General features: G+C 46.0%; 1 protein-coding gene across 4 annotated transcripts in view; it reads right to left on the reverse strand.

Moving 5' to 3' along the window:
• LOC139411413 (SH2 domain-containing adapter protein F-like) overlaps positions 1 to 27,626 on the reverse strand; it is a 120,710-nt gene that overhangs the window by 14,376 nt on the left and 78,708 nt on the right. Inside the window, exons 3-4 of one of the 4 annotated variants that reach the window (XM_071157745.1) lie at positions 14,482 to 14,697; positions 4,393 to 4,554 (exon numbers count right to left, since the gene is read on the reverse strand). In XM_071157745.1, coding sequence (XP_071013846.1) covers positions 4,393 to 4,554; positions 14,482 to 14,697 — 378 coding nt within the window. Of the gene's footprint in view, positions 1 to 4,392; positions 4,555 to 12,704; positions 12,804 to 14,469; positions 14,698 to 27,626 lie in introns of all 4 variants that reach the window. The other 3 variants (XM_071157746.1, XM_071157748.1, XM_071157747.1) reach the window with 3 other exon arrangements.

Consider the following 27,626-nt stretch of genomic DNA (forward strand, 5'->3'; position numbering starts at 1 on the left):
AGGATTGGCACACAGGTAATGAGCCCTGGGGGGCAGTTAGAGTGATGGAAGGACCCACGCGGACGCACACACACGCCATTCTGTGTGTGTGTCTGCCAGCCTGTCTACACGACCTGTATTGTGGCGTGTAAAGCAGAGCAAATGGAATCTCGGTATCAGATTGAACCGTCAGTCAGACGGTGATGGATGGTTGAAGGGCCCACCCTCTCCAGCCTTCCACCTATCTCTACAGGCTCCCAACAAAACACAGGCTGCAGGGATGGAGGGAGGGGGATGGAGGTATAGAGGGAGCTGATTGGCCACAAAGGGTCAAAGGGACATCTAGAGGACCAGAACATGCCTAGAGAAAAGCCGAGCAGAGAGAGAGCGACAAAGGAATCCAGCAAGCTGAAAACCACTCACTACTGCCTCCTCTCACTGAGACAACCACCCACCTTCCACACAGCACATTTACTAATTAAGCCAGCTAATTAATTCTCATTTACTAATGGTACTTCCATCAAAAGAGTGAGTTCACTGGTCAGTGGGGAAAGCTGGAGATCTACTGCTGTATTATAGGGTTACAATTAAGATTTCCAGCTTGACGTGTGAAATGATTAACAGGTTTGAAGGCTCATTGAAATGCATGGCACATTGTGAGCATCAAACCATAAAACCATACAAGGCCATGGGAGAGAACGAGCAGCTTGTAAAACCACTGCTTTCTGTTGACATCCAGGGGAAGTCGAATAGGATCTGCTGAAAGGATTATATAGAAACACATTTGCTGAGCCCACTGGTCTTATTCTCTGACGAGTTCAACATCAAGGCACGTTATTTTTCTATGTAATCCCAAAACGTATTCCGACGAGTTTTCCCAAAAACAAAGGAACAATCCTCCAAAGGCTTAAAAGCCCGCAGATTCCTTGAACAAAAATGAAATCTGGATATCTTTTAATTACATTGTTTTGTATTCCAGTGAGACAAAGGGACGAGAAGGTAAGAGAATGGCCTGAACACCCAGAAAATCAATTCACATCATAAAACAAAGGCAAAAGCTCTTCATTACATCCAGACAAAGGACTGTCTTCTATTTATATGCAGATGTAATATCTTTACTGTCACGGCTGTCAGACAATATTTAAATATGATAATGATGTTGAACTGGTGAGACATTGGTTCTGTTCGGCTGTACTGGGCACTGTTCCATCCAGGTCCATAATCACACAGCTAATCATAATGGCCCTGGTAACACTTGTAACCTGGAGACCTGGTTACGGCCAGGAGGAGCAATGGCTTTTGCCCCTAACAACAGTTCTAGGATCAGATGAATTACCCTACACTCAACTTGAACCATTAGGAGGATGTCAAAACATCCGACCCTGTGGCAGTGGTAAGGAACAACTTCTACCTACTCTGTCCTCCTGTTTGAGTGGAGGCCTGCCTGTAGCCAGAGGCGACAGGAGGTGAGAGGCCTGCAATTGTACTCACAGGAAGGTCAGAGAGCCCTCCACCCCCAGTCTCTATATCCAACATCTGACCCATGTGATGTGGTGGGAGTTCAGACAGAGAGAGGATCCTCTTTCAGCCAGACGCCACACTAAAACCCACTCATATCCCATGCATGGGGGAAGTGGAGCCATTCCCAAGGCATTATGGGGCATAAATCAGACATCTGCCCTGTCCTCGCCCTCAGAACACAGCCAGCTCATTTTACAGGCACGCTCTCTGGTGGAGGATGGCTCATTGTACTGGTTGGAATGGATAGAACAGTATGAAGGACAAACACATTTCCAATTTAAACCCCAGTCTCCATTGGTCTCTCTACAGTAGTACACCCCCTCTACACTACCAGGGGAGTACAGAGCCTCAGCCTGAGTATAAGTTCTGCTACACATGGCCCCTCTCCTCTCTCTCTCCCTGGATAATTAGTTACTGATTGTAGAGCTGTGGAAAAGCTGCAAACATTGGCAAACACACAGAGGCTTCATAATAGGAAATGGACCAAGACACTATTAACGGAATCACAAGCAAGTCTCAAGTCACAAGGTCCATGTCTCAAGTGAGTCTCAAGTAGAATGGGTCGAGTCTCGAGTCAAGCCCAAGTCGTGCATTCTAAGAGGAAGTCAAGTTGACACGTTTAAAAAAAAAGTCAAGTTAAAAATGCATCTATACATGCAATGACTGCAAATCTTTGTTTATTAACGGAGGCTACCAGGCAGCCCTTTTAATAAATTTGTCTACAACACATGATGTAATTGTAAAATAGGGATCTTGTAGCAGTCGTCAGGGCGTGACATCAGCAGAATGCAAGGCAGGTTGACGTGCTCAGAGGGTAGATTTATTTTACAGGTCTCAGCGTTCCAATGGTGAAAGCCCATATCATACAAATACACAAGTAGAGTTACCAAATATACACAGTCCAAAAGGAAATAGCTTCTGTATGAGGCATAAGCTGTCCTATCTGAACGAACATAGGTAGCGGGCAAGACAGTACAGCCTCCCCTTGAGAAACCAAATCGAATCCATCTAACAGGAGCTCAAACAGGTAAGCACTTGACCACTCCCAGGACCACACAATTACCCAATTGGCAATTACAACCAATAAACTGGTTCTACAATGTAAAAAGCAATTTCCACACCCATTCTAACATTTGTACATTTGTTTTAATCAGACTTGATGATTATTAATTTCATCACCATTCATACATGAGAAAATAATGCATCTTATTCAACGTACTGTCTCCATAGCTTGGCGCGCAGGCCACGTAGCCTTTTCCATGCGCACTGGGGCACGCTCCTATTGCACACAACCAGAATGGACAGAGACATACAGTAGGACACACACGGAACTCGGACATAACGCAAGAAATATGAACAAAAGAATCCATACATTGAATTAAATAAACAGAACTTCTACCACAGGAGTCTTGCGAACGTTCATGTGCACAATAAACATTGCGCCCACTCAGAGGGTAAGAAATGGTTTGACAAATGAAAATGGCTCGTATCAAACAAGTGTAGAAATAAACAGTACAAGACGGAATGATGAAACGCCAGCAAACACAGTAGGATTATATTTGAAATACAGATTTAGCACATATGCATTTAAACGTGTGAAAGCAAGAAAACAATGGAGAGCTCAAGTGGAGAGACTATAGTGTATCCTCGCCACAGTAATCATTTTTTTAACAAATTACAAATGCAAGCTTGAAAAGTAAAATTATCAATGTCAAGCAATTTTGACATAACCAAATGGCCAGTAGGCCTATACTAGTCGGTCTAATTGTTGCCCGATGCCCCATTCCTGGTGCGCTTGCAAAGTAAACAGTCAATATTCTTGATCACCAAACAATTTATTATGGCAATCCTCTTTCTACAATTTGATGTTTGTGCTGCACTCGATTTTATAGCTGTACAGCAAATCAGAAATATGTTCACTAGTGCACCCGACCTGTGTTGATTGACAGTTTGCTGGTCCAATCAGAGGGCCAAGTGTGCGTTTCACTAGACAATCTGTTGCACGTTTTTTTTTTTTTGCAAGGCCGATGCTGCGGTTACTGTCTCTTGCTGAGTGTTGCCATAAAATGAGTGACAACACGTTACAAAACCTGGCCAGATCATTTCAAGTCATCAGTCTCAAGTCAAAGTCGAGTCCCGAGTCATGTGACTCAAGTCCAGAAGTCTGGAAATGGGGTTGTTATTTGGTCACAGAGCATTAGAAGAACAAGGTCAGACACTTTGTGCTACATGGAGGTTCTCACCAACAGTAGTAAACTTTGGGATTTGAATGGGTTCTTAATCAAGGGTTTGAGAGAATGATCTATAAAGAGCAGTGGGCAAGGGGATGCTTACCTTGGAACAGTTATGCCTATGTTGACAGAGGCATTATGGTTCACCTACACTTCCAATTACCCATTCAGAAGGCAATTCAGCACCATTAAAAGTAATGAGCCTTCGTCCACACAACCTGGCTAGTAATAGTGATTTTCTGCCCTATGTAATCCAGATGGAAAAGGGCAGTTATTACAGAGATAATGTGAACCGTCAAACTGATTTAAAGATACTGTAGAGCTGATCAATCACTTCCTCCTCACTCGATGAGGTCACACAGTAAACTGGCTGTTACTGTCTTCATATGTTGTCATAGTGAATGGAATGCTGTCTTACAACTGTATGGTATGTTGTCGCCCATGCAATTTCTCTACTTTGACAGACAATGACAGTTCACCAGTACAGTACCCTATCAGGGAACAGGAGGAAGAGGAGGATGAGCCATGGAAATTAGATATGGTTATGGATATGGCAAGAGAGAGAGGCAAGGGGACATTGTTGATGAGGGGTAAGGGGCGCTGGGTGAGCCTCTCTGAGGGTGGTGCGATGGACAGACAGGACAGGGACAACAAAACCCACCATGGTGGTGCTGGTCACAGGCAGTGTGTCCAGGGGAGTGCTGGGCTGGCTGGGGGGGCAGAGCGGGGGGTGGCTCCACCCCCTCCAGCAGGACCAGGGCAGGACTGTGGTTGAGCTGACCGACAGGAGGGGGCCACGGCAGATCCTTGATTACTTTAATCTCTACTGCAGGCAGCCCAGGTCACCAGGACGGGAGCAAGAGGGAAGGAGTGGAAGAGAGGGAGGTAGAGCGAGAGGGAGAAGAGAGAAAACGCGAGAGAGATAAAGGGATAGAGGTAGAGAAAGATCAAGAGAGAGATGAGGGGGAAAGGGGAAAACAGAAGAGAGCAGAGTAAGAAAAATGCTGGACAGTAACAGGTACAGGTCAGGTTAGTATACCACAGCATAGTCAATAGAACAGCAGGGAAAACCAGGAGAGAGCAAGACTGAAAAGGAAGGAGTATTAGTTTACCTGAGAGAGACAGACTCTGCTCTTTGACCTCTCCCCTTTGCCTTTACATGTTTCTTTGACGTTTTACAAGGAGTCAACCAGTGGAATTTTCAACTGCAGGTCAGAGTCATTAATTACGCTCCAGGTTTAGCATGGAAAGTGGCTGAAGAGAGCTACTAATGAGGCTTTTAAAACACAGAATCAAAGACCTGAGCATGACTTGGCTCGTGTCAATAGCCTCACGGACAACACAAGCTCTGGTATGGCTCATAACTGAGTTACAAACTCTGAAACTGCCTCCACAATAAGATAAAGGGCAACATACAAGATTCTCTACTGGTGCTTGACACAGTGGAATCCATTGTACTGTAATGGCGGGGGGCACCCCGCAGACCTAGCCCCTCAGTAATGTATCGCTCATGTCCAGATGGGGGTATTACCAGAGTAAATTGAGTGCTGGTGCGCCGGCCCATCTTTCACTGGGAATGGCCCACTTGTTTAATAGCACAGGAGGCTCGATAAATAAGGGGACGGGAAGGGGAGTGCATTTCCCTATCCACCAGCGAGCTGCTGGTCTGTTTGCTGCAGTGGCTAATAAAGTAACCGGGAAACAGGACTGGCTGTGCAGGAGGGAGTTCTACAGCTAGGAATGACATGTTGCCTGTCAAGTCTCATCCTTCTCTGGATAAACAAATAGAGTCCTGATGTTATGTTTCATCATTGAATTGCCCTCATAAAATAGTAGTAGAAGCAGTAAGATGTATTGTTGAAAGTAGAAAAAAAAACACAAATGCCTAGCTCAAATACATTCCGGTCTAACCATTGTCTCAAAAACAATGACATTCAACCCCTATTCCAATGAATTCTTTACTATCCTCATGCCAAGTAAGTCATTAGATGGAGTGACTGCTATTTCCACTGCTGATGAAAAAAACAAAAAGGCTGGGAGTTTGCTCACTCACACGTGTCTATTGCCAGGTTTTATAGGCTGCTAAACTAGCTTTTATTCTGTGAGTTGAACGGACACATTATGGACTTGTCCTTGTTCTGGCCTGCAGGAAAAAGCTGGGGTGCAGAACATGCTAATGAGGAGGGGGGAAATCATCTCTGCAGATGAAGAGGGAAAACAGAATATTATTTTGGACAAGCAATGAAATACCTCAGCCTTAGTGCTGTTGTGGCAGGGTGAGAGTAATGTGGCTGCAGGACTGTTGATATGACAAGGGCTCACATGAGGATGGAGTCCTTACTATGAATGGTGTTCTCGGAATGAAGTTTCCTTACTTTAATGGTGTCCTCACCAAGGATGGTGTCCTTTCCTCACTATGACAGCCAATAGGAGAGAGAGTTATCCCTGGTTCTCAGACTAAGGCAAATAAGACAGCGGTATAGGGTTGGGACAAAGGTCAGAGCACTAGCAGCTAATATAATAACTTCCTGCTTTGGGATGCCTCACCGCTGAGCGATTAAAAGTCTAATTCTCATTTCAGGTTAGCATGTAATTGTTTTGGGAGTAGCAGGCGTTGCGGTGTTACGCAGCCTTGCTCTGGGGATGAAAAGCCCACTCTTACAGGTCGGTCTCAGCTTAGCTCTACACTGTGCAATAGTGTAGGTGAGCGGTCACACAGCCACTTCTAAAATAAAGGTAAACTGATTCAAGTGGCAGAAGTACAGTGGCAGTCTTCAAACCTCCAGGTGTCTGATTCTCCCTTACCCTATAACCTGTTTCAATTTGCTGTCAGCCCAAGGGGCCTTTTCTGAATACATTTTGACTTGGATGTTATGTTGCGGCACGGATGAGTGCATCTTAAGGCCTCGACGCGTTGCTCTGAGACACAGTGTGAAGTGACCTGCCTGGGACTGGGGAGCAATGAGGGCAAATTCTTCATCCTAATTTTTCAGGCTGAGGTGATGAGAGAGGCTGAAACACAGCAGAGAATGCACAAAGACATTTGCACTCAAACATCTCTGGAGCCTCTATCCACAGCCTATCCAAGTCACACATACTGCGCAGTACTGTGTGCCAGATTGAACGGTCTGTGTGTGTATGACTGGGCTGGCACAGACAGGCATCAGGTCCTTTAGTTGGCACTGCCTCACCTTTGACATGTCCCCACAGTGATCCATGTGTTTTGCTTTGGGAAGAGGTGAATCATGAGTAGAAGGTTGCTCTCTTACTCAGTATGACATCCCGTGGGACTCCGTGACAGTGGAGGTGCCTTGAGCATTATGAGGAAGATAAAGAGCCCAGCTCACCCCATTCTTACAAACCCCCCTGGGGTTTACTCTGCTCTACGCTGTCTCTCACAGAGTCTCTCTACAACTATACAGTCCATTCTACTAATTTTCAGGACCTTATCTCTCAGTCAGGATGAATGTTGATTTCTCCAGGGCATATTGGATAGAAGCAGCAGACCCACATGAAAAAAATACTATAGTATAAAAATACTATAGTATTCACTGTAGTGTTTTTGCTGACAAATGTAGTATTCACTTTAGTTAACTGTAAATACTACAGTACACTATAGTATAAATGCCAGTTAACTATAGTATAAATACTGTAGTAAAATAACTGTAGTATATACTAAAGCAATTAATGTAGTGTTTTTGCAGATGCTTGAGGAAACCTACTGAGCAAATGTTCCATAACCTGTAGGTAGGTTGTATTGAGGTCTGAACGGATAGTTCAAGCTTCTGCTCTTTTCTGTCACCTGTAGGGAACAGAATATATGGTCTATACTTGGCATGTACGTTTCTCACTTATTGGTGGCACAAATTGGGATATGAGGGAGGGGAATGAGCAGGGTATATGCAAATTAAACACTGTAGTATATAGTAAATATCCTTGCACAAGCATTGGCCAGTCGTAATGGCTCATGGGAGCAGGAGCATGAGGCAGCTTGATGTACAAGTACACCTCCTGGACAGGACACTAGTCGCAGGGCCTTACTCCCAATCTATCTCCTTAATGCTGAGTGTCAAGCAGAGACGCATCGGGTACCATTTTTAAAGTCTTTGGTATCACTCGGGCCAGGGATCAAACTCCCAACCTTCCAATCTCAGGGCGCACACTCGAACCACAAGGCTACTGAATTGCAGTATAGTTTTAAAAAACTGTAGTGTTTTTGTGAACATTACTATAGTATTGGCTACAGTGTTTTTTTGTTGTTGTTGCAGAGAATGCTGTAGTACTACAGTTCACTACAAAATGCCATAGTAAGTATTACACATGATTGAGGGATACCACGGTGTATAGTATTCCACAGTATACTACAGTTTATTATAGAAAGCTATAGTAAGTACTGTAGTATATTTTAGCCTAGTAAACTAGTATTTTTTCATGTGGGTATGCACATGGGTTAAATTGTGCCGGGTCCTACCGAGACCTTCAACGTTCTAAATGAAGTCGCGGGGGGAAACAAAAAACAGCCTTTGAAAGCAGTTGATGGCCACTGTTAAAAGAGGAGCATCACTGAGCTTTCTAGTGTTAGTAGGCTACACTTGTTTCTCAAATCCAATAAATGAGTAAAATGCACCGTTATAGGACCAGAGTTTTGAGCAGATGGATGGTTTATGTGCGTTAGCGAGCAGATGGATGGTTTATGTGCGTTAGCGAGCAGATGGATGGTTTATGTGCGTTAGCGAGCAGATGGATGGTTTATGTGCGTTAGCGAGCAGATGGATGGTTTATGTGCGTTAGAGAGCAGATGGATGGTTTATGTGCGTTAGCGAGCAGATGGATGGTTTATGTGCGTTAGCGAGCAGATGGATGGTTTATGTGCGTTAGCCAGCAGATGGATGGTTTATGTGCGTTAGCGAGCAGATGGATGGTTTATGTGCGTTAGCGAGCAGTTGGATGGTTTATGTGCGTTAGCGGGCAGATGGATGGTTTATACGCGTTAGCGAGCATCAAATGGCATTGAATGCATAGGGAAGGGCGGGGCTAAATGTAACACGGGTTAGGTGTAATAGGTAGGTCGACATTATATTCACAGTACATCATCCTTGTTTGTCTGAGTGACAGTAGAATGTTTTGGGGGGGGACATTCAAGTCATAATGTTGCTATAACTAGCAACAAGATAGCCTAATGTTTAGACGCAACATGCAACAATTTCTAAGATTTTGCTGAGTTACAGTTTATATAGAGAAATCAGTCAATTGAAAAAAAATCATTAGGCCCTAATCTATAGATTTCACAACACTGGGAAGGGGCGCAGCCACATGTGGACTTGGAAGTGCATAGGCCCACCCACTGGGAAGCCAGGCCCAGCCAATCAGATTTTTTTTTTTCCCACAAAAGTGCTTTATTACAGACAGAAATACCTCCCTCCCACCTGTCAGGTGAATGGATTAACTCGATTAACCCCCCCCCAAATACCAATTTAACCACTAGGTATACCATACACACAGATCATCATGACTACTGTATGTACAGGACTTGTCGATATCTCTACATGACTGGTGTTTAAGAGGTATTTCACCAATACACCATCCGTCTATTACATAAGCTTTGCCCATGTCGGTACACAAAACATTCTGTTGACACACAGAGGGAAAGAGCATTTTAGGAGGGAAGTTAACCTGTTGGGTGCAATCCCATTCTAAATCCCCAAAGCTTCAAACATCCAATTGACTGAACATTGGCCAGAGCCAGGACTTGTTGGACTCTCAGAATATAACAGCGATGACAGGAACAGAAAGACACAATGACATAGCTTCCTGTGACATCATCCTGCCCTGACAGCGCTGTGGTGTGTGGATTTCTGACAAGTCATGTGACATTCTGGTACTGTGTCACGTGGTGTGTTCGGCCTTGTGCCAGTTTTGACTGGTGATAAAGAGAGTGAGAAACAGAGATGGAGAGAAAGAGAGAGAGAGAGAGCCCAAAGACATTCCATAAAGCTCTAGACAACTTTTTTTTTTAAACGTCTCTACAACATTTGTTTACCTTGTTCTTTTAATTAGGCAGCACTACTTCATCAGTGTAAACAGCAATGCCACATAAATCACTGGCCCACTTGTGCCATTTCATTTAGTTCTGCTTAATTTGCCCTGCTAATTGCATGCATATTCAAAATAAGTTGGTAGATTACAATATTTATGGCATTTATTAGGAGCTGGAGGAGAGCTCAGAAAAACAAAAATTGCTTTTGCAGATGCTCTCATATCACCATTACCAGAAGCTACTAGTTCACGGCTCATTGTGGAAGAAACCGGCAAATGCCACCTCATAGGAAATGCACGTTGTATCCATCGCATCACCATCCACCTCCCTCTATCCCAACACTTATCCGTTGTGAAGAAGAGAATCTGTTCCTATTAAATATGAAAGTGGAGGTGAGCGAGCCGAGTGATGGGGGGGAGATGACAGCGTGCCCGTTCTGCCTAGACTCACAGCTGGCCATCCAGTGGGGCTCCCAGGGGAGAGCAGAGCTACGGTCAGGTTGGCAGAGCGCCCGCTCTGTGCAGGGGGAGAGGAGGTGGGGGTTAGGGTTGGGTGGCCAACGTGTGTGAGTGAAAGATAACAGGCAGCGTGCTGCACATTCAAAGGCAGTGGAGCCATTTGAGGCTCATGAAAGAGGCCTGTCAGGGAGGTTATCAGCGGTGGTGCAGCGGAGGGAAGGCCAGACCGGGGGGGGATGAAGCACTGTGGAGTGACAGGCCATCACAGGGGACAGGTCTTTCACAGAGAGAGACAGAACCATGGGGCCACGGCATGGATCAGGCTCACCAACAACTCTTCACTCCTCTTTAAACACACTGCAGCAATTACTACTGGAACTAAACTGATTCACTGATTTACTTAAGAATAGAAGAGTTTTGCGCTTCAGATTTCTCTGGGTCATTAAGTCCTTGAAGAGTGATTAAAAACCCATAAAGCGGTGTGTTGCTGCTCAGGACCTGGCTCAGTGCTCTGACAGCATCTCCTGTTATCTCGCCTGCAGTAAGTGCACTGGGTTACGCTGGCTAGCAGCCAACTTAATGGTGTTTAACAGCCAGCAACAGGGCCTACAGATTAAGTACAGGCTCTCGAGACAGACACAATGAGGCACTACTCAGATTTCCAATGGCTGCCTGTTCAACGTCTGGGTTTATTAGTGTGTGTGGTGTGCATATTAAACATGGATACACACACACACACTGTACATACACATGCAAGTGTGTATACCCGCACCCCCACAAGCCCTCGCCGCACAAAATCCCCCACCACACACCAACACCGATCACACAGAGGCTCTCTTCATATGGTCACATTTTAATGGATCTTCCTCACTCCTCAACCCTCCGTCTCATCCATCACAAAGTCCCCCTTCCCGAGGGGGAAGGGGGAAGGAGCAGCGAGGATGAGTGATTAACCGAACGGCATGTACACAACCTCCCAACACAAACAAGGGAGGGAATTTACATTCCATTGCATATCTGTCAAGAGATAACCCAACAGTGAATAAGAAGCGAGGACCTGTAAAACCAACAACATGTACTGTATGTGTGGATGCACTAGGCAGTGAGGCAGTGAGGCAGGCAGCCCCACGCGGTAGGGACAGCTAAGGAGAGGAGGTGGTTTATATACAGGCAGCATTACAGGTCTGTCCTTTAGAAAGCTCTAATGAAGAAAAACAGTGCTTTATTCAGATGACAGTGTTCAGCTAGAGACAGATAAAAGGTATCTACATTCTGGGTCTGGTTTAATATGACTTGTACACCCACTCTCCACTATTTGTGGGGGGGTGCATTTTTCTTCATTAAACATTAATATTTCATGCTGACACTTTAATTCTGCATACAAACGTCTAAATATAAACAGCATCTATGTGGCATCTTCAAGCGGGCTGGAAACCACGAGGAAATCTGAAGTGAACAATATCATTATTCATCTATGCAAATGGGAGTTAAATGCAAACAATTTAACTTCACCAACAGAATATAAAACACATCATATACACAATATCTGAAGCTAGGTGGAAAGTACCTTCCTAACACACCCAATGGTCTGATGGTAACAGATGACAAGTCATTAAGGTGACAGCCAAAAGAAAGGGACTGTCCATTGTCCCGACCCTTGGCCTGGGTCGATGCCCTGTGGCTGAGCATGAGGAACTGGCTCATTCAACCTGTCCATCTGCAGTCGCCAGGGTCGCATAATGACGAAACACTTATTACAGTGCTCTGACAATGATGAGCTCATCTTCAAACAGCCTGGATATTGAAGATAACGCGTAAGACCTAAAGTCTACCAGAGCAGTCACCTTTAAGACCTAGGTCTATAGACAGTGTTAGAGCTGGGGGCCCTTTTATATAACGTTCTTGAGCTTTTTGATGATCAAGACGTCTGGAACAGAGCCAGTTCGCAGCCAGGTCTTCACACGCTAAGAGAAAGAGAGAAGGAAGGCATTCTTCTTTCAGAAAGCTCTGTTTTATGACAGATTGTCAGAGGAGAAGTCTCTCTCTACCAAACACTGGGATATCATTATGGGCTGAATGGAACAGAAAAAGGCTGAAGACATGCAATAAATCAAAGCAACTCCAGTCTTCCTCTTTGAAGGATAACTTCAGCGCTCTTCTCTCTGTTCTCGCACAGCAGAAATCACTTTGACATCCCGGGCAAATGAAATGAATTACCATCAAAAGGAAATAATGTAAGAGGAGTGTTTGTAAATAGCATCCTAAATAAACTCGTCTTAGTGCTGGATGAAAGACAAAATAACGAGGGGAAAGACATGAATGAAAGAAAGAAAGAAACATCCGTTTTTCCTAACAGCTGAAAGAGACCGCACACATTTACTGCAGTATGAAACAGAGAAACGTAGACGAAGTAAACACGGACTGATAGAAACAGAGGGACAGAGACAGACCAGCCCGGGCGGTGTGTGTTAGTGGTACCTGTGAGGGATTTAGAGGTGTTGTCCATCCTTGTCTCTGGTTCTGATCCACTGCCACTTACAGAGCCCTTGTAGCTAATGCAGTCAGAACAGAGCAGAGCTGTTCAAAGAATACAAAAAAGGTAAAGAAAAAAGGAGGAAGATGTAAAGAAAAAAACCTTTTAAAGGATTTTTAAAAAAATATTTGGTATAGTATAGTTTCAAATCGAGGAAAGGTGTTGGTTTTTCCACCAATCTTTTTGTTTGTCTTGGAACGGCCCTGTTCAGTTATGGCTGTGTTAGCTACGCTGGAGCTCTCTAAACCACAGTCAACATGCAGTAACATTGAGAGACATTGAGACAGAAAGATGCACACATACACTTCATGACCAGAAGTATGTGGACACCGGCTTGTCGAACATCGCATTACAAAATCATGGGCATAAATATGGAGTTGGTCCCTCCCTTTGCTGCTATAACAGCCTCTACTCTTCTGGGAAGGCTTTTCACTCGATGTTGGAACATTGCTGCTGGGACTTGCTTCCATTCAGCCACAAGAGCATTAGTGAGGTCGGGTACTGATGTTGGGCGATTAGACCTGGCTCGCAGTCGGCGTTCCAATTCAACCCAAAAGGAGTTTGATGGGGTTGAGGTCATGGTTCTGTGCCGGCCAGTCAAGTTTTTCCACACCGATCTCGACAAACCATTTCTGTATGGACCTTGCTTTGTGCACAGTGGCATTGTCACACTGAAACAGGAAAGGGCCTCCCCCAAAAGCACAGAATTGACTAGAATGTCATTGTGTGCTATAGTGTTCAGATTTCTCTTGACTGGAACCTTACAGTTGGCACTATGCATTCGGACAGGAAGCCTTATCGTAGCGTTCTCCAAACCCAGATTCCTCCGTTGGACTGCCAGATGGTGAAGCGTGATTCATCACTCCAGAGAACGCATTTCCACTGCGCCGACTCTTGGCATTGCGCATGGTGATTTTAGGTGATCTTCAAGAAGGCTATTCTATTGCCAATGTTTGTCTATGGAAATTGCATGGCGGTGTGCTCGATTTTATACACCGGTCAGCAACGGGTGTGGCTGAAATAGCCAAATCGACTCATTTGAAAGACTGTCCACATACTTTTGTATATGTAGTGTATACTGTATATGAACGCATGAGAACACACAAACACAGTCATGCTCCCCTAACTACCATACACCATAGGTCTCTCCCAAGCTGCAGGTTGACATTTATTGTCATGAATCTTCCCCTGGAACTGATAGATTTCCGCTAGACGGTACAGCTGCAAAGTCAAAATTGGATATATTGTAAAAATGTATGAAAACTGAAATGAGCTTTTTGGTCTTAACCACACTGTCAACTGGACATTTTAGTTAAGGTTAGAGGAAAGGTTAGGGTTATGTTTAAAATCAGATGGTATGACTTTGGTCACTAGCTGGCACAGCCACACTCTGCAGAGCTGCCTCCAGGGCAAGATTCATGACAATAAATGCCAAAGACTAGACAGACACCAAGAAAAAGGCCCCACTCAGCAGAAGAGACACCTGCAAATTAACTTGATGTTATGCTTCACGAGGGGGAAGGAACTTAAAATTAACAATGCCTTTCTGAAGATAAGATACCGGGAAACCACGAAAGAAGCAGTAATCACATTGGTTAGTGCTGGAAAAGGGTACCTGGTCAATTAGTGGGATGGAGAGGGACAGCAGAACAGACACAGAGTGACAGTAATGTAGGGGACGTAGAGCAGGAGGAGAGGAGTGTTACATACGTGCTCTCGTACCTGCGAAAGCCTTGGAGATGCGCTCTTTCTTCCACTCCCAGGGCTGGTCATACTCCTCCGGGGGCCTCTCGTCGTCCTGCGGTAGCCGACTCTCTCTGGGGCAGCGGGGACGCTCGCCGTCCGAGTCCCCTCCGTTCTCAGCTGGCTCGTAGGGCGTGTCATACAGGGGCAGCGATCTCAGTGACCCCTCCTTAAGCCCCCGGCCACCGCGGATCTCTGGCAAAAGAGAAGAGGGAGAGGAGGGTTAGATTTAATAGACTGTCAATGTGGATGTAAAGGTAAAACGATAGGAAGGGACTGTATATGTGAATATTTATGTTAACAATCCAACCAACAGTTTTCATCAGCAGTTTCACTTCCAAAATATAATTTTCTCTACATACAACAAACACTAAGACAGCCATGTTCCAAGGTAGGCTAAATCCAGCTATCCTTGGGCAGTGAGATCCAGCTGTCTCTTTACATACCTACCCCCTGAGACCCAGGAGAGGGAGAAGAACCAAACATGGGACACCAACAGCCATGTTAATTATTGCTGTGTGGATCCTAATCAAACTCTATACCTGCTAACAGGGATTAGCATAGCCAAGCAGCACACACATGATCAGGAGAGGCAGCTACAGATGCCTATGTGTGATGGAGGCAGGTCTATAAGTATTAGGGCTGGGTGATATGGCCATGTATCCATGTATCATATCATATGGTATTTTTCAATTTTTTTGATGGTATTTTCTGTTTTTGATGAAGAAAAGTTGAAAATGTTCTTTATGAGTAGTGCGTGACCCTAGGGAGGCAACACATATATTCTACATTATTTCAATGGGTCTGTCTCCATTCTGACTTTTATTCTTTTCAATTAAACTTCAACCTAAAATAATTTCCTGCACTAATTTGAGATCATTTCCACACTGCCACGATATGGGCAAAAATACTAAGCCTTATTTTTAACCAAATGTTGCAATTGCAATTTAGATCAAAACACTTGGGTGAACTTTTGGAATCATGGAAATGTTTATTGTAATTCTATAGTTAGAATAAATAATTGTGGCCACTTTGAATACAGTGTTGTTTGGCATGACAACGAATGAAAATGCCATGGACGAGTTATTGTGACAGGATAGGAACCAAAGTGTTCCGTGTTTCCTAGGGGACCCTATAATCTTTGGCTACATTCAATCTTTATTCGTATAGCCAACATATTCATGCTTCGCCTATTCCTCTTTGATTTAGAAGATACTGTTGCACAAACAACATGATGGATTTAGGCCTCCACCAGCACTTGTATCAGGCTTTATTAGCTAGCTACATTTGCTCCGACTCAGTACTACCCAGCTAACTAGCGATTAGCATTAGTGGCTAACACGATTTAGCTTAATTAACTTGCTATGAAAATACAAACTAATATTGTAATTATAAATGCTTGTGGATTTATATTAAGGAGCAATAAAAAAATAACAATATATAGGGGGGTGCCGGTACAGAGTCAATGTGTGGGGCACCTGTTAGTTGAGGTAGTATGTACATGTAGGTAGAGTTAATTAAAGTGACTATACATCGATGACAACAGAGAGTGGCAATGTGAATAGTCTGGGTAGCCATTTGATTAAATGTTCAGGAGGCTTATGGCTTGGGGGTAGAAGCTGTTTAGAAGCCTCTTGGACCTAGACTTGGCGCTCCGGTACCGCTTGCCGTGTGGTAGCAGGGAGAACAGTCTATGAATAGGGTGGCTGGAGTCTTTGACAATTTGCAGGGCCTTCCTCTGACACCGCCTGGTATAGAGGTCCTGGATGGCAGGAAGCTTGGCCCCAAGTGATGTACTGGGCCGTTCGCACTACCCTCTGTAGTGCCTTGCGGTCAGAGGCCGAGCAGTTGCCATACCAGGCAGTGATGCAACCAGTCATGCTCTCGATGGTGCAGCTGTAGAACCTTTTGAGGATCTGAGGACCCATGCTAAATCTTTTCAGTCTCCTTAAAATACTGTTATAGAAGGTAAACTAAAAACCCAAACCGGTCCGTGCATCAGTATATAGTAAAATACAGTATACCGCCCAGCCCTAATAGGTATCTGTGAGTCTGTATGTTGATCACCCTCTGGCTTCATAATGTTAAAGCTCTAGTCTCAGACTATGACCCATAGTGAGTAGCAGTAGCTCCAGGTTTAGAGCTATAGGAGGTGTAGCAGGGCCTCCTGTGTGCATGTTGGGAGCTGGGTGTGATGAAAGCCTACTCTAGCTGATGATGAGCTGACAGCGTTTGGAGAGGAAGAGAGAGGAGAGAAGCCTGGGGGCCTGAGCACCTGTGACTATGCACGGCGTAGCCTGCCTGACTGACTGGCTGGCTGTCTGCAGAGCGGGGTCATCATCACCAAAGCTATAAACAGCCTCGCCTGGGGCACCACACACACCACGGAACAGAACGACAGGAGAACGCCCTTCCCCATCTTCTCACCTATATATCCCTCCCTCACCCTCTTAGCGCCACTCCATTACTCTCGACATTCTCCATTCCTCTCTGTATCTTTCCCTCGCTCTCTGAGACATTTATGAATGACATAAGGCAGGGTATAAATGCAAATTCTATGCAGTGCTGAATAGTGTTCCCACCTATCCAGTGAGTAAAGAGAGCAGCCCATCATGCCCTTGAGAAGTCTCCCTCCTCTCTCTTACCCCCCCCCCCCCCCCCCGTCTCATCCCATCTCCATGTCTTTCCAGTAGCAGGACGATGTTAGCAACCAGCTCCCTTCCTCCTGGGCCGTATGAAGCTGTTAGCAGCAAACTCCATCATAGAGTAACGCAATGTGAGGAGAATGAAATACTATGCCACACCACTGCATAATTGCCTTGCAGCCCAGGGGAGCTCTTGCGGAAAAATGAGAGAAGCATGGAGCCTAATGGGGCTACCCGGTGGGGGTTGCCAGAAATCTCCAATGTAATCGTGCGCTAGGCAAACTCTCACCCTCTTTGATCTCACAGTTAAAAGTCTTGGCATTGTGAGATCCTAGAGCGATGAGTGCCCACCTCCTGCCAGAAGAATCAACAGCGATAGAAAGGAAAGGAAAGGGAGGAAGGAGAAAAGTGGGAAGGAGAGGTGGCTGCCGGAGGACTGAGGGAGGATGGGGGAGTGTAATGTTTAGGGGTTTGGTGGGGAGTAAATCTTGCTTGAAGGACCCTATAATTGGGAGCGTGCTGCCTTGGATAAACTGCCGAAGGGGAATTAAGACTCCCCACCAGGCCCATGAACAAGGCTTACGACTACTCTGCGTGGGGTTGGGAGGGGGGGCTGCGGAAACCAGCAGTAGCCTTCTGACATGTTGCCTCAGTGCTTTCCCAGCAGGACTGCATCCCTCCCACCTCCCTCTCGCCTTCCTTCTTTCCCTCTTCCCCCCCTCCCTTCATCCTTGTTGAGGCATGCTTTGTGAGCTGGGAGGGGTAACATCTGTCTATTTATATTACCGTGATTAGCTTGATGGTGGAACAGAGCTACAAGTTGTTACACAGCTGGAGCATAGCTACCTCTGCCCTCTGACATCACTGCCTCCGCTCAGGGTCAGGGGTCAGCCACCACACCCCCACTCCCCTTCTCCTCCCTGGATGTGAGAGTTCCACTCCAGATGGCACTTCCTCCTGACCTCCTCCTGTCGGTCTGAGACCACTCTCACTACTAGGTAGTCCAGAATTGACCTTTGACACCCTACATTCACCCAGTAGTAAACTGACTAGACTAGAGGACAAGTTGCTGTGTAGCGAACTCACTAAGGAGAACAGAGGACACATCTAACTCAGGGAGATTAATAACCATGCACTGCTGACTGCACAGACAACAAAATGCTAAGGTCAAAGGTTGGTTAAATGTCTCAACTCAGGTTCAGAGCTAGTGACATATGGAGCGAGAGGGAGAGAGGGTGGAGGGTGAGATAGCAGAATCTTCCTTCCTTTCTCTATCATCTCTGGTTCGTGAAATAAAGGGATTCATTCTATTGGAAAGAGATCAAGATATTGCTCGTCATAAATCCAAGGAGGCTCCTCTTCAACTTACTGAAGGAGGAACCCTCTGGGCATATTAGCATGGCTGTACGTGGGGAACGGGTGGGAGCTTGTGGGAGCGGGGACGCTGCTCTGGATTAAATCAAAGCTATTATCTTAAACCAGCCTGGCAACCAGGAGACCTGACCCATCACCTCCCCACCGCACCCCCACCCCCCTTCCCTCCACACTCTCTCCAACCTGAGGCCGTGAATACATTAGACAGGAGAGGATTTTAGAAAGCTAGCTACCACAGCATATTTTTCTCAAAGAACCAGGGCATCATATCATCACATAAAAAAGGAAGGAGCAAACAGCCAATAATCTCTGGGTGACTATTGGCTGACTACTGCCTGGACCGCCCACTCCTATAGCTCCAGAGAGGATTTGCTGCTATGAAGCGCTTGGAAGGGCACAGTCTATAACAGTCTATCTGGACTTAATTGAAAGGATTTCTCTGCACAAGTGAGGGATTAAATGTGATTGACTTTACACCCCTGGAAAACAATGGAGCGGAAGTAACCATGCTTCAAGGATTTAGTCTTTCGGCTCCTCCAAAGAATCATCCATAAAGAAGTCTGATAGTACATCGCCTGGACTAGGATGTTTGCTGTACTACCCACTAGTTACATTGCACAGTGTGTTCATTGCTTTAATCGTCTGACATTCCAGAGCAAGCCGATACTATTCAGTACGCATGGGGATGAGTATTGTTAGGTCAGCAGACAGTCTTCACTAAGCAAGATTCTGCTGTCCCCCATTGAAGAGGCTAGTCAAGATGAAAGTGGTACCAGAGTAACATACATATTGTAGCCAACTCCGGTTGTTTTAAAGCAAGACGTATGGAGCTGGGAGGAAACGGCTTTCTCTTCCCAACAAGCCATTATTTCAGTCAAGTCTTGGCGTTCAGCTGCTTATGAATGCGAAGGAAGGCTACTGAAGACTTGCCACCTGTAACAAAGCATTCAGTCGAGCTTGTTTAGTGACAAAGAGACAGCGAGAGAGAGGTTGATTAACAAAGCTCCCGTGCCAAGACGTGTCTCTATCTAACCGTAGCCAGCGGATTTTCTACCCCGTTTAATTTCTGTTTTTCATATTGACGTGGCCTAGCTGTGAATGCGGAGCAGAGTAGCGGACTATCAAGTGCCGGCAGTGGCACCGAGGGCTTTGAGTTATCTGTGTGTCACCCAGAGGTATTGTGTGTCAGGCTGAGAGCTGGCTGACAATTGGAGGTGTATGCTCCCTGACCCATGTCGGCACACTGCTGTGAGCAGGGCTGTGCTAGGAGGTCTCACTGCCTTTTGTTCCCCAGACCCCATAGAGAATAGGCACATAATGGAGTCAGTCTGGTTGGAATGGAACCTGAGACTGGAATGATATGGAGGGAACATGGGCAGGGGGGGGGGGGTACAAGGGTTCAGTTGAAGAGGCAATGCATTACAACGCTTATAATGTTATACCAATTTGACTATAATTTCATATATCTCTCATGATGTGGAATTACTGCAAATTATACATTGTCTTTGTCATACGGTCTGATATACCTGTCAGCCAAATCAGCATTCAGGGCTCGACCACCCAGTTTATAATGTATATCTCCATGAATCTCTCCACAAGGCTGCTTTTCAATGTGCTGAGCGAAATCAGACATGTCACAAATGAGCACGACTTGAACTTCAATCAACTTGCAACAGCCAACTACATGATATTCCATATCATATTGTGTGAAGAAGTGTGACCTCTGTGGCCAGCCCCTCTCGGTTTTAAAGGACCTCTTTATGTAGGTGGTCACTTCTCTACACTTCACTGCCCTTGGGATACAATAGGAACACTTGCTAGACATGTAATCAGTACAAAAGAAAGAGTGGAATTGGAGTCGAAAATGTTTGTTCGTGTCTCTCAGAGAAGCAGAAATATATTCAATATTTCAAAATGTATTTTCTTCTTGATTCCAAATTTGGAAACGCTTCTGAAATCGATAAGCTGTGAGTCACTGCTCCATCGGTGCCTGTCGGTCTTTCAGTCAATGTGGGTGCATGTGTGTCTCTGTCGGTCTATCAGTCAATGTGGGTGCATGTGTGTCTCTGTCGGTCTATCAGTCAATGTGTGTGCGTGTGTGTGTCTGTCGGTCTTTCAGTCAATGTGTGTGTGTGTGTGTGTCTGTCGGTCTATCAGTCAATGTGGGTGCATGTGTGTCTCTGTCGGTCTATCAGTCAATGTGGGTGCATGTGTGTCTCTGTCGGTCTTTCAGTCAATGTGGGTGCATGTGTGTCTCTGTCGGTCTATCAGTCAATGTGGGTGCATGTGTGTCTCTGTCGGTCTTTCAGTCAATGTGTGTGTGTGTGTGTGTCTGTCGGTCTATCAGTCAATGTGGGTGCATGTGTGTCTCTGTCGGTCTATCAGTCAATGTGGGTGCATGTGTGTCTCTGTCGGTCTATCAGTCAATGTGGGTGCATGTGTGTCTCTGTCGGTCTTTCAGTCAATGTGTGTGTGTGTGTGTGTCTGTCGGTCTATCAGTCAATGTGGGTGCATGTGTGTCTCTGTCGGTCTTTCAGTCAATGTGTGTGTGTGTGTGTCTGTCGGTCTTTCAGTCAATGTGTGTGTGTGGGTGTGTGTCTGTCGGTCTTTCATGCAATGTGTGTGTGTGTGTGTCTGTCGGTCTTTCATGCAATGTGTGTGCATCTCTGTCGTTATTTCAGTCAATGTGTGTGCATCTCTGTCGTTATTTCAGTCAATGTGTGTGCATCTCTGTCGTTATTTCAGTCAATGTGTGTGCATCTCTGTCGTTATTTCAGTCAATGTGTGTGCATCTCTGTCGTTATTTCAGTGAATGTGTGTGCATCTCTGTCATTATTTCAGTCAATGTGTGTGCATCTCTGTCGTTATTTCAGTCAATGTGTGTGCATCTCTGTCGTTATTTCAGTCAATGTGTGTGCATCTCTGTCGTTATTTCAGTCAATGTGTGTGCGTGTGTGTTCATCTGCCAGTCAATGTGTGTGTCTCGGCCGGTCTTTCCGGCAATGTGTATGTGTGTCTCTCTGTCGGTCTATCAGTCAATGTGTGTGTGTGTGTGTGTGTGTGTGTGTGTGTGTGTGTGTGTGTGTGTGTGTGTGTGTGTGTGTGTGTGTCCGTCTTTCAGTCAATGTGTGTGTGTGTGTCTCTGTCCGTCTACCAGTCAATGTGTGTGTGTGTGTGTCTCTGTCCGTCTACCAGTCAATGTGTGTGTGTGTGTCTCTGTCCGTCTACCAGTCAATGTGTGTGTGTGTGTCTCTGTCCGTCTACCAGTCAATGTGTGTGTGTGTGTCTCTGTCCGTCTACCAGTCAATGTGTGTGTGTGTGTCTCTGTCCGTCTACCAGTCAATGTGTGTGTGTGTGTCTCTGTCCGTCTACCAGTCAATGTGTGTGTGTGTGTGTCTCTGTCCGTCTACCAGTCAATGTGTGTGTGTGTGTCTCTGTCCGTCTACCAGTCAGTGTGTGTGTGTGTGTCTCTGTCCGTCTACCAGTCAGTGTGTGTGTGTGTGTCTCTGTCCGTCTACCAGTCAGTGTGTGTGTGTGTGTGTCTCTGTCCGTCTACCAGTCAGTGTGTGTGTGTCTCTGTCCGTCTACCACTCAGCTAGTGTGTCTCTGTCCGTCTACCACTCAGCTAGTGTGTCTCTTTCCGTCTCCCACTCAGCTAGTGTGTCTCTGTCCGTCTACCACTCAGCTAGTGTGTCTCTGTCCGTCTACCACTCTGCTAGTGTGTCTCTGTCCGTCTACCACTCTGCTAGTGTGTCTCTGTCCGTCTACCACTCTGCTAGTGTCTCTGTCCGTCTACCACTCAGCTAGTGTGTCTCTGTCCGTCTACCACTCAGCTAGTGTGTCTCTTTCCGTCTCCCACTCAGCTAGTGTGTCTCTTTCCGTCTCCCACTCAGCTAGTGTGTCTCTGTCCGTCTACCACTCAGCTAGTGTGTCTCTGTCCGTCTACCACTCAGCTAGTGTGTCTCTGTCCGTCTACCACTCAGCTAGTGTGTCTCTGTCCGTCTACCACTCAGCTAGTGTGTCTCTGTCCGTCTCCCACTCAGCTAGTGTGTCTCTGTCCGTCTCCCACTCAGCTAGTGTGTCTCTGTCCGTCTCCCACTCAGCTAGTGTGTCTCTGTCCGTCTACCACTCAGCTAGTGTGTCTCTGTCCGTCTACCACTCAGCTAGTGTGTCTCTGTCCGTCTACCACTCAGCTAGTGTGTCTCTGTCCGTCTACCACTCAGCTAGTGTGTCTCTGTCCGTCTACCAGTCAGTGTGTGTGTGTGTGTCTCTGTCCGTCTACCAGTCAGTGTGTGTGTGTGTGTGTGTCTCTGTCCGTCTACCAGTCAGTGTGTGTGTGTCTCTGTCCGTCTACCACTCAGCTAGTGTGTCTCTGTCCGTCTACCACTCAGCTAGTGTGTCTCTTTCCGTCTCCCACTCAGCTAGTGTGTCTCTTTCCGTCTCCCACTCAGCTAGTGTGTCTCTGTCCGTCTACCACTCAGCTAGTGTGTCTCTGTCCGTCTACCACTCAGCTAGTGTGTCTCTGTCCGTCTACCACTCAGCTAGTGTGTCTCTGTCCGTCTACCACTCAGCTAGTGTGTCTCTGTCCGTCTACCACTCTGCTAGTGTGTCTCTGTCCGTCTACCACTCTGCTAGTGTCTCTGTCCGTCTACCACTCAGCTAGTGTGTCTCTGTCCGTCTACCACTCAGCTAGTGTGTCTCTGTCCGTCTACAACTCTGCTAGTGTCTCTGTCTGTCTACCACTCTGCTAGTGTGTCTCTGTCCGTCTACCACTCTGCTAGTGTCACTGTCCGTCTACCACTCAGCTAGTGTGTTTCTGTCCGTCTCCCACTCAGCTAGTGTGTCTCTGTCCGTCTCCCACTCAGCTAGTGTGTCTCTGTCCGTCTACCACTCAGCTAGTGTGTCTCTGTCCGTCTACCACTCAGCTAGTGTGTCTCCTTTATCTGCCTCCTGCAGAAGGAACAAAAGCAGCCATGCTGTCCATGCTCCCTCTGCTCCTCCCTCAAACTGTGCCAAGCTTGTGGTGGGTAGCCTACTCAGAGCCCCTGCCAGTGCCTCAGACACACTTTTGGGAAGGCTGGAGGCAGTTTGAATCAAGCGTCCTATTCATTATTGGCCTGGAGAGGAGTGAGTATTTTGGGTCTTGCTGCTCTTTCGTTGTGCTGTTTGCTTCCTTGTAAACATGCCTTGCTGCAACTGGAAGCCGTGGCCATTCGTGTTTCAGCCGGAATATTATGGAATCTTCACTTGGCAATGACAGTTTTGGACAGAGAACTGCTTAGCTAGAGTCAACTGTTTACTCACAGATAGGATATAGGCATTCAGGATGATGACACATTATGCCTATAATGAACCTTTGGCTTAACCACAGCTGGTAACATACCATGCACCTTATAGGGTGCTGGTGGGGAAAACAAATCATAACACGGTCATTTGAATGTGGGTTAAATGAAGAATGGCACAGGCAGTCACAGATAATACCCTCTCTTTTTTTGCGAGTGTGTACTTGTGTTTATTTTCTGCTTCCCAGGCCGGCCAGGGGGAAGGTAAGAGATGCTGAGGAGGAGATGTCTTCTCCCTGAACGCACTGACATGCATATGGATTCACTGGCCTGGAGATGTACACAGAGAAGAAAATGACAGGGGGGGGGGGGGGGGGGGGGGGAGAGAGACCGAGTTGGAGAGAAAGAGAAAAACAGTGAAGGACTCACGGTGTTCCACCAGTACATGAGCAGCCGTCACCTGAAGGCTCAACACAACACTGATGAAAACAAATGCGGAATTACTTTGGTTTTTAAAGCAATATCAGGCTACTGTCTCTTCTACTAAGTTGGCCCAAAGACAAAACATCTCTCCCAGCGCATACAACGGAGTGCTTACTGAGGTAAAAGTGAAGTTTCTTTCATATCCTAAAAGTACAAGACTATACTATATCATCCTACAAAGGCATGAAAACAGCCATTTGTAATCCCTAAGGAACCTTTATTTGTATTTATAGACTGTTGTGTACCCTCAAACTGTTAATTCACCAAATACATCAGAGGACAAATAAAACCCAGGAGGGTTCACACAGCACTGACTGTCCAACGTAACACACTGCTGTAATCTGCTGCACTGTTTCTCATCTAAAATCCTAACATCACAATCCATCCAGCAGCAACAGAAACCACCGTCAGGTCAAATCCCCAACACAATACAGACAAGCCAAAATGAAGCGTCCAATTACAATGAAAGGATTGTTAGTCTTATTACGAAGCAATGGCATCAATCAGTAATTAGCTCAATCTGGGGTTAAGCATGGGATGGTGAATGTCAGAAGTACAGAGCTGCTTGGTGGGGAAGACAACAGAACAGAACTGATCTACTGATGCCTCCATGGCCTGTTTAACAGTCTGTCCCTAGCCCCCTTTATGCAAATGACTGTCCAGTCTCCGGCCACAGCACAGACAGCAGCATTGATTCCTACACAGGGCACAGCAGCGACTACAGCTCGTTAGGACTGTGGTGAAGGCTCATTAACATGAGATGGATGGGATCCTGGGCTTGGAAAGGTGCCCTGTTTAGTCTACCTACATCAGGGCTCCCCTACTGGTGTCCTACGGGTCGTGGTTTCACCCCTCCTCATGTATTCTGAGCAAATGACTAAAAAAACTTTTTTTTTTTTACATTGTTGGACATAAAAGACTAAACACCAGGAATTCAACTCCAAGTGAATTTATTTTTGGAAATCGGTTCCCAAGTATTCCCACGCATAGAGACACACATATGATCGCATACAAATGTAAGCAGTTTGATACGATTATGTTTTAGTCAAATATTATATCTGTTTGGGATTATTATGGTCAATTTGCAGTCTACAAATGATTTGTAATTATTTTCGGGTCCCCGACCAGCCGCTCAACAAAAAAAATTGGCTTCTGGCTACATGACATACACACCCGCAGGCATACAACCGCCAGATAGACTTTACTGTTCATCACGCTATGGACAAAACAGTAGCATGTACTGTGGTACCCTGACTTGTTTTCATTGGGTTCATTGCCGTTGATTTTACTTGCCTCATCCACATCAAAAATGGATTACATTTTGATGCCAGGCGGGTTTACAGGGATTGAGAAACCAGGATTTATAGAGTCAGTGACAACCAGTCTGAGCACTGGGGCAGCCTGCCTGACACCACACTTTGGGCTCTACAGTAGCTGGAGTCATTTTGTAAAATTCTCCATTCTGAATAGCTGCAGGGGCTGCCTGCTGCTCTCTCTGTGTGTCTATTGTTCCTGAGCTGAGATAAGACTGGCTCAGGATTAGAGGAGAGTGCACCCAGAGTTCAGCTCCTGTGAGAAGGCTGGGGTGGGACAAGGGAGCAGAGTAGAGGAGAGTGGCAGAGGAGTAGCCATTGGATAAGAGCAGTGTGAAGGCCAGATGTGGTTTTGTTTGCTAATCTTTCCCTGGGATCAGCCAGAGGAGGAGAGGCCAGATGATGACACGTGGACATTGCTGTGATAAATAGCCACTCGACCTGCCCCTCCCGCCGCCCCCTGCTGGGGGTCAACAGCCCATTAGTGGTGATGGCCGGGTCTCCAGCAGCAGACCGTCAGCCCCTCCCCCCAAAAAGAGAAAGAGTGGGTGGGTGAGGAAGAGGTCTCTTCTAGCCCCAATCTCTAACGACTTCCTTTGACAATCATCTGCATCGTTCATAGCCAAATTAACCCAAACCCCAGCTGGACTCTAAATGGGAGTCTCTCTCTCTATCCTGGTCTCTGGCTGTTGCCAGGAAATGGCTATTCTTTAGCAATTGGCAAATTAAATATCTTTCTCCTTATTGCGCGTTAATCCGATAATCTCTGCCTCCAGCACAACAAAGCAGGGAGCAGTGGAGAAATCTGTTGGAGATTAAGCTTCATCACCTCGGTACTGTGGCGAGCGGACAGACAGAGATTGACAGTGTTGTCCTCCTCAGGCTGCCTGTCTCTCAGTGTAGAAGCACTGCCACTCTTTACACTCTCACAATCACACACCCGCTGCTAGTACCCGTGGCAACAGAGGAACGGAACCACACCACCACCTTTCTCGTGACAACAGAACAAGACTGACCTCCAGTCAGCTGTAATAATTAGGTACCTCAGATATAATGGCCCATACACACCACATGAGATGAAAATAGACCACTGCCACGCCTCCATTCATGCCATTTCTGAATGCTATTTCTCATGCTATCACACTCATTGTCCACAACAACATTAGAACCGAATTGTAACAAATCAGAAAAGTAACACCGGTGTCTTGTTCATTAGGCCACACCGTAGCAAAACGTTTTAATGTTCGTAACAGAATTTCTGTTAGTTTCAGAGCTTTTTCTTCCATTTTACCTACTGAACATAGCCCACTTCAACATTTAGGCCCACAATGAACCAGAAAACAGGAGCAGCAGAACCCTGGAGGCAGATATAAACACTGCATGGTATTGATCCCTCCCATTTATTGGAAAAGGCTCTTAGTAAACAACAAGTCAACAGTGAGACCTGTTTACCAATACTTCCCCTGTAGATTGATACAGGACATGGACGCCCTCAGGGGAACATGGATTAACAGAGTTCTCTGACAATACAAATAGTTACACAGCCAGCCATTCAGCCAATGACCTCACTCTAGGCTGAGTCGACCTTCAGCAGGTCATTTAAATACTGTGGAGGTGGATAACCACGGTAAGCTTCTTGCTGTGTTTCCATCATGATGTGATCTCCTTTGCCCTTCCCGGTATTAAACAAAACATTACCGTAGACTCACAGATAACCCCTGATACTATTCCTAGGGTTCTGTATCGGTCTGTTCTAGATTATAGCTTTGGTTCCTCTCCATCAACAGTGGACCATACCACCTTCATCTTTATAAATGATAGATAACATGCTGCCAGTCAAATGCCTCTCCATGTTATTTTGGCGGCCGACAAGGGCCTGTCTTTTATCTGGATCCAGTGGTGGTGGAGGTGGTGTTGTCCCCTTCTGCTCCCATTAGATCAGGCCTGGCCTGGGGGGAGGATGGGGGAGCCAGGGCCCAGCTACTCATCTCAGCCCAGCCTGATTGCACTTGACAGAGGATAAAGTC

Source organism: Oncorhynchus clarkii, chromosome 6 (genome assembly GCF_045791955.1).
Source record: "Oncorhynchus clarkii lewisi isolate Uvic-CL-2024 chromosome 6, UVic_Ocla_1.0, whole genome shotgun sequence".
Lineage (NCBI taxonomy): Eukaryota > Metazoa > Chordata > Actinopteri > Salmoniformes > Salmonidae > Oncorhynchus > Oncorhynchus clarkii.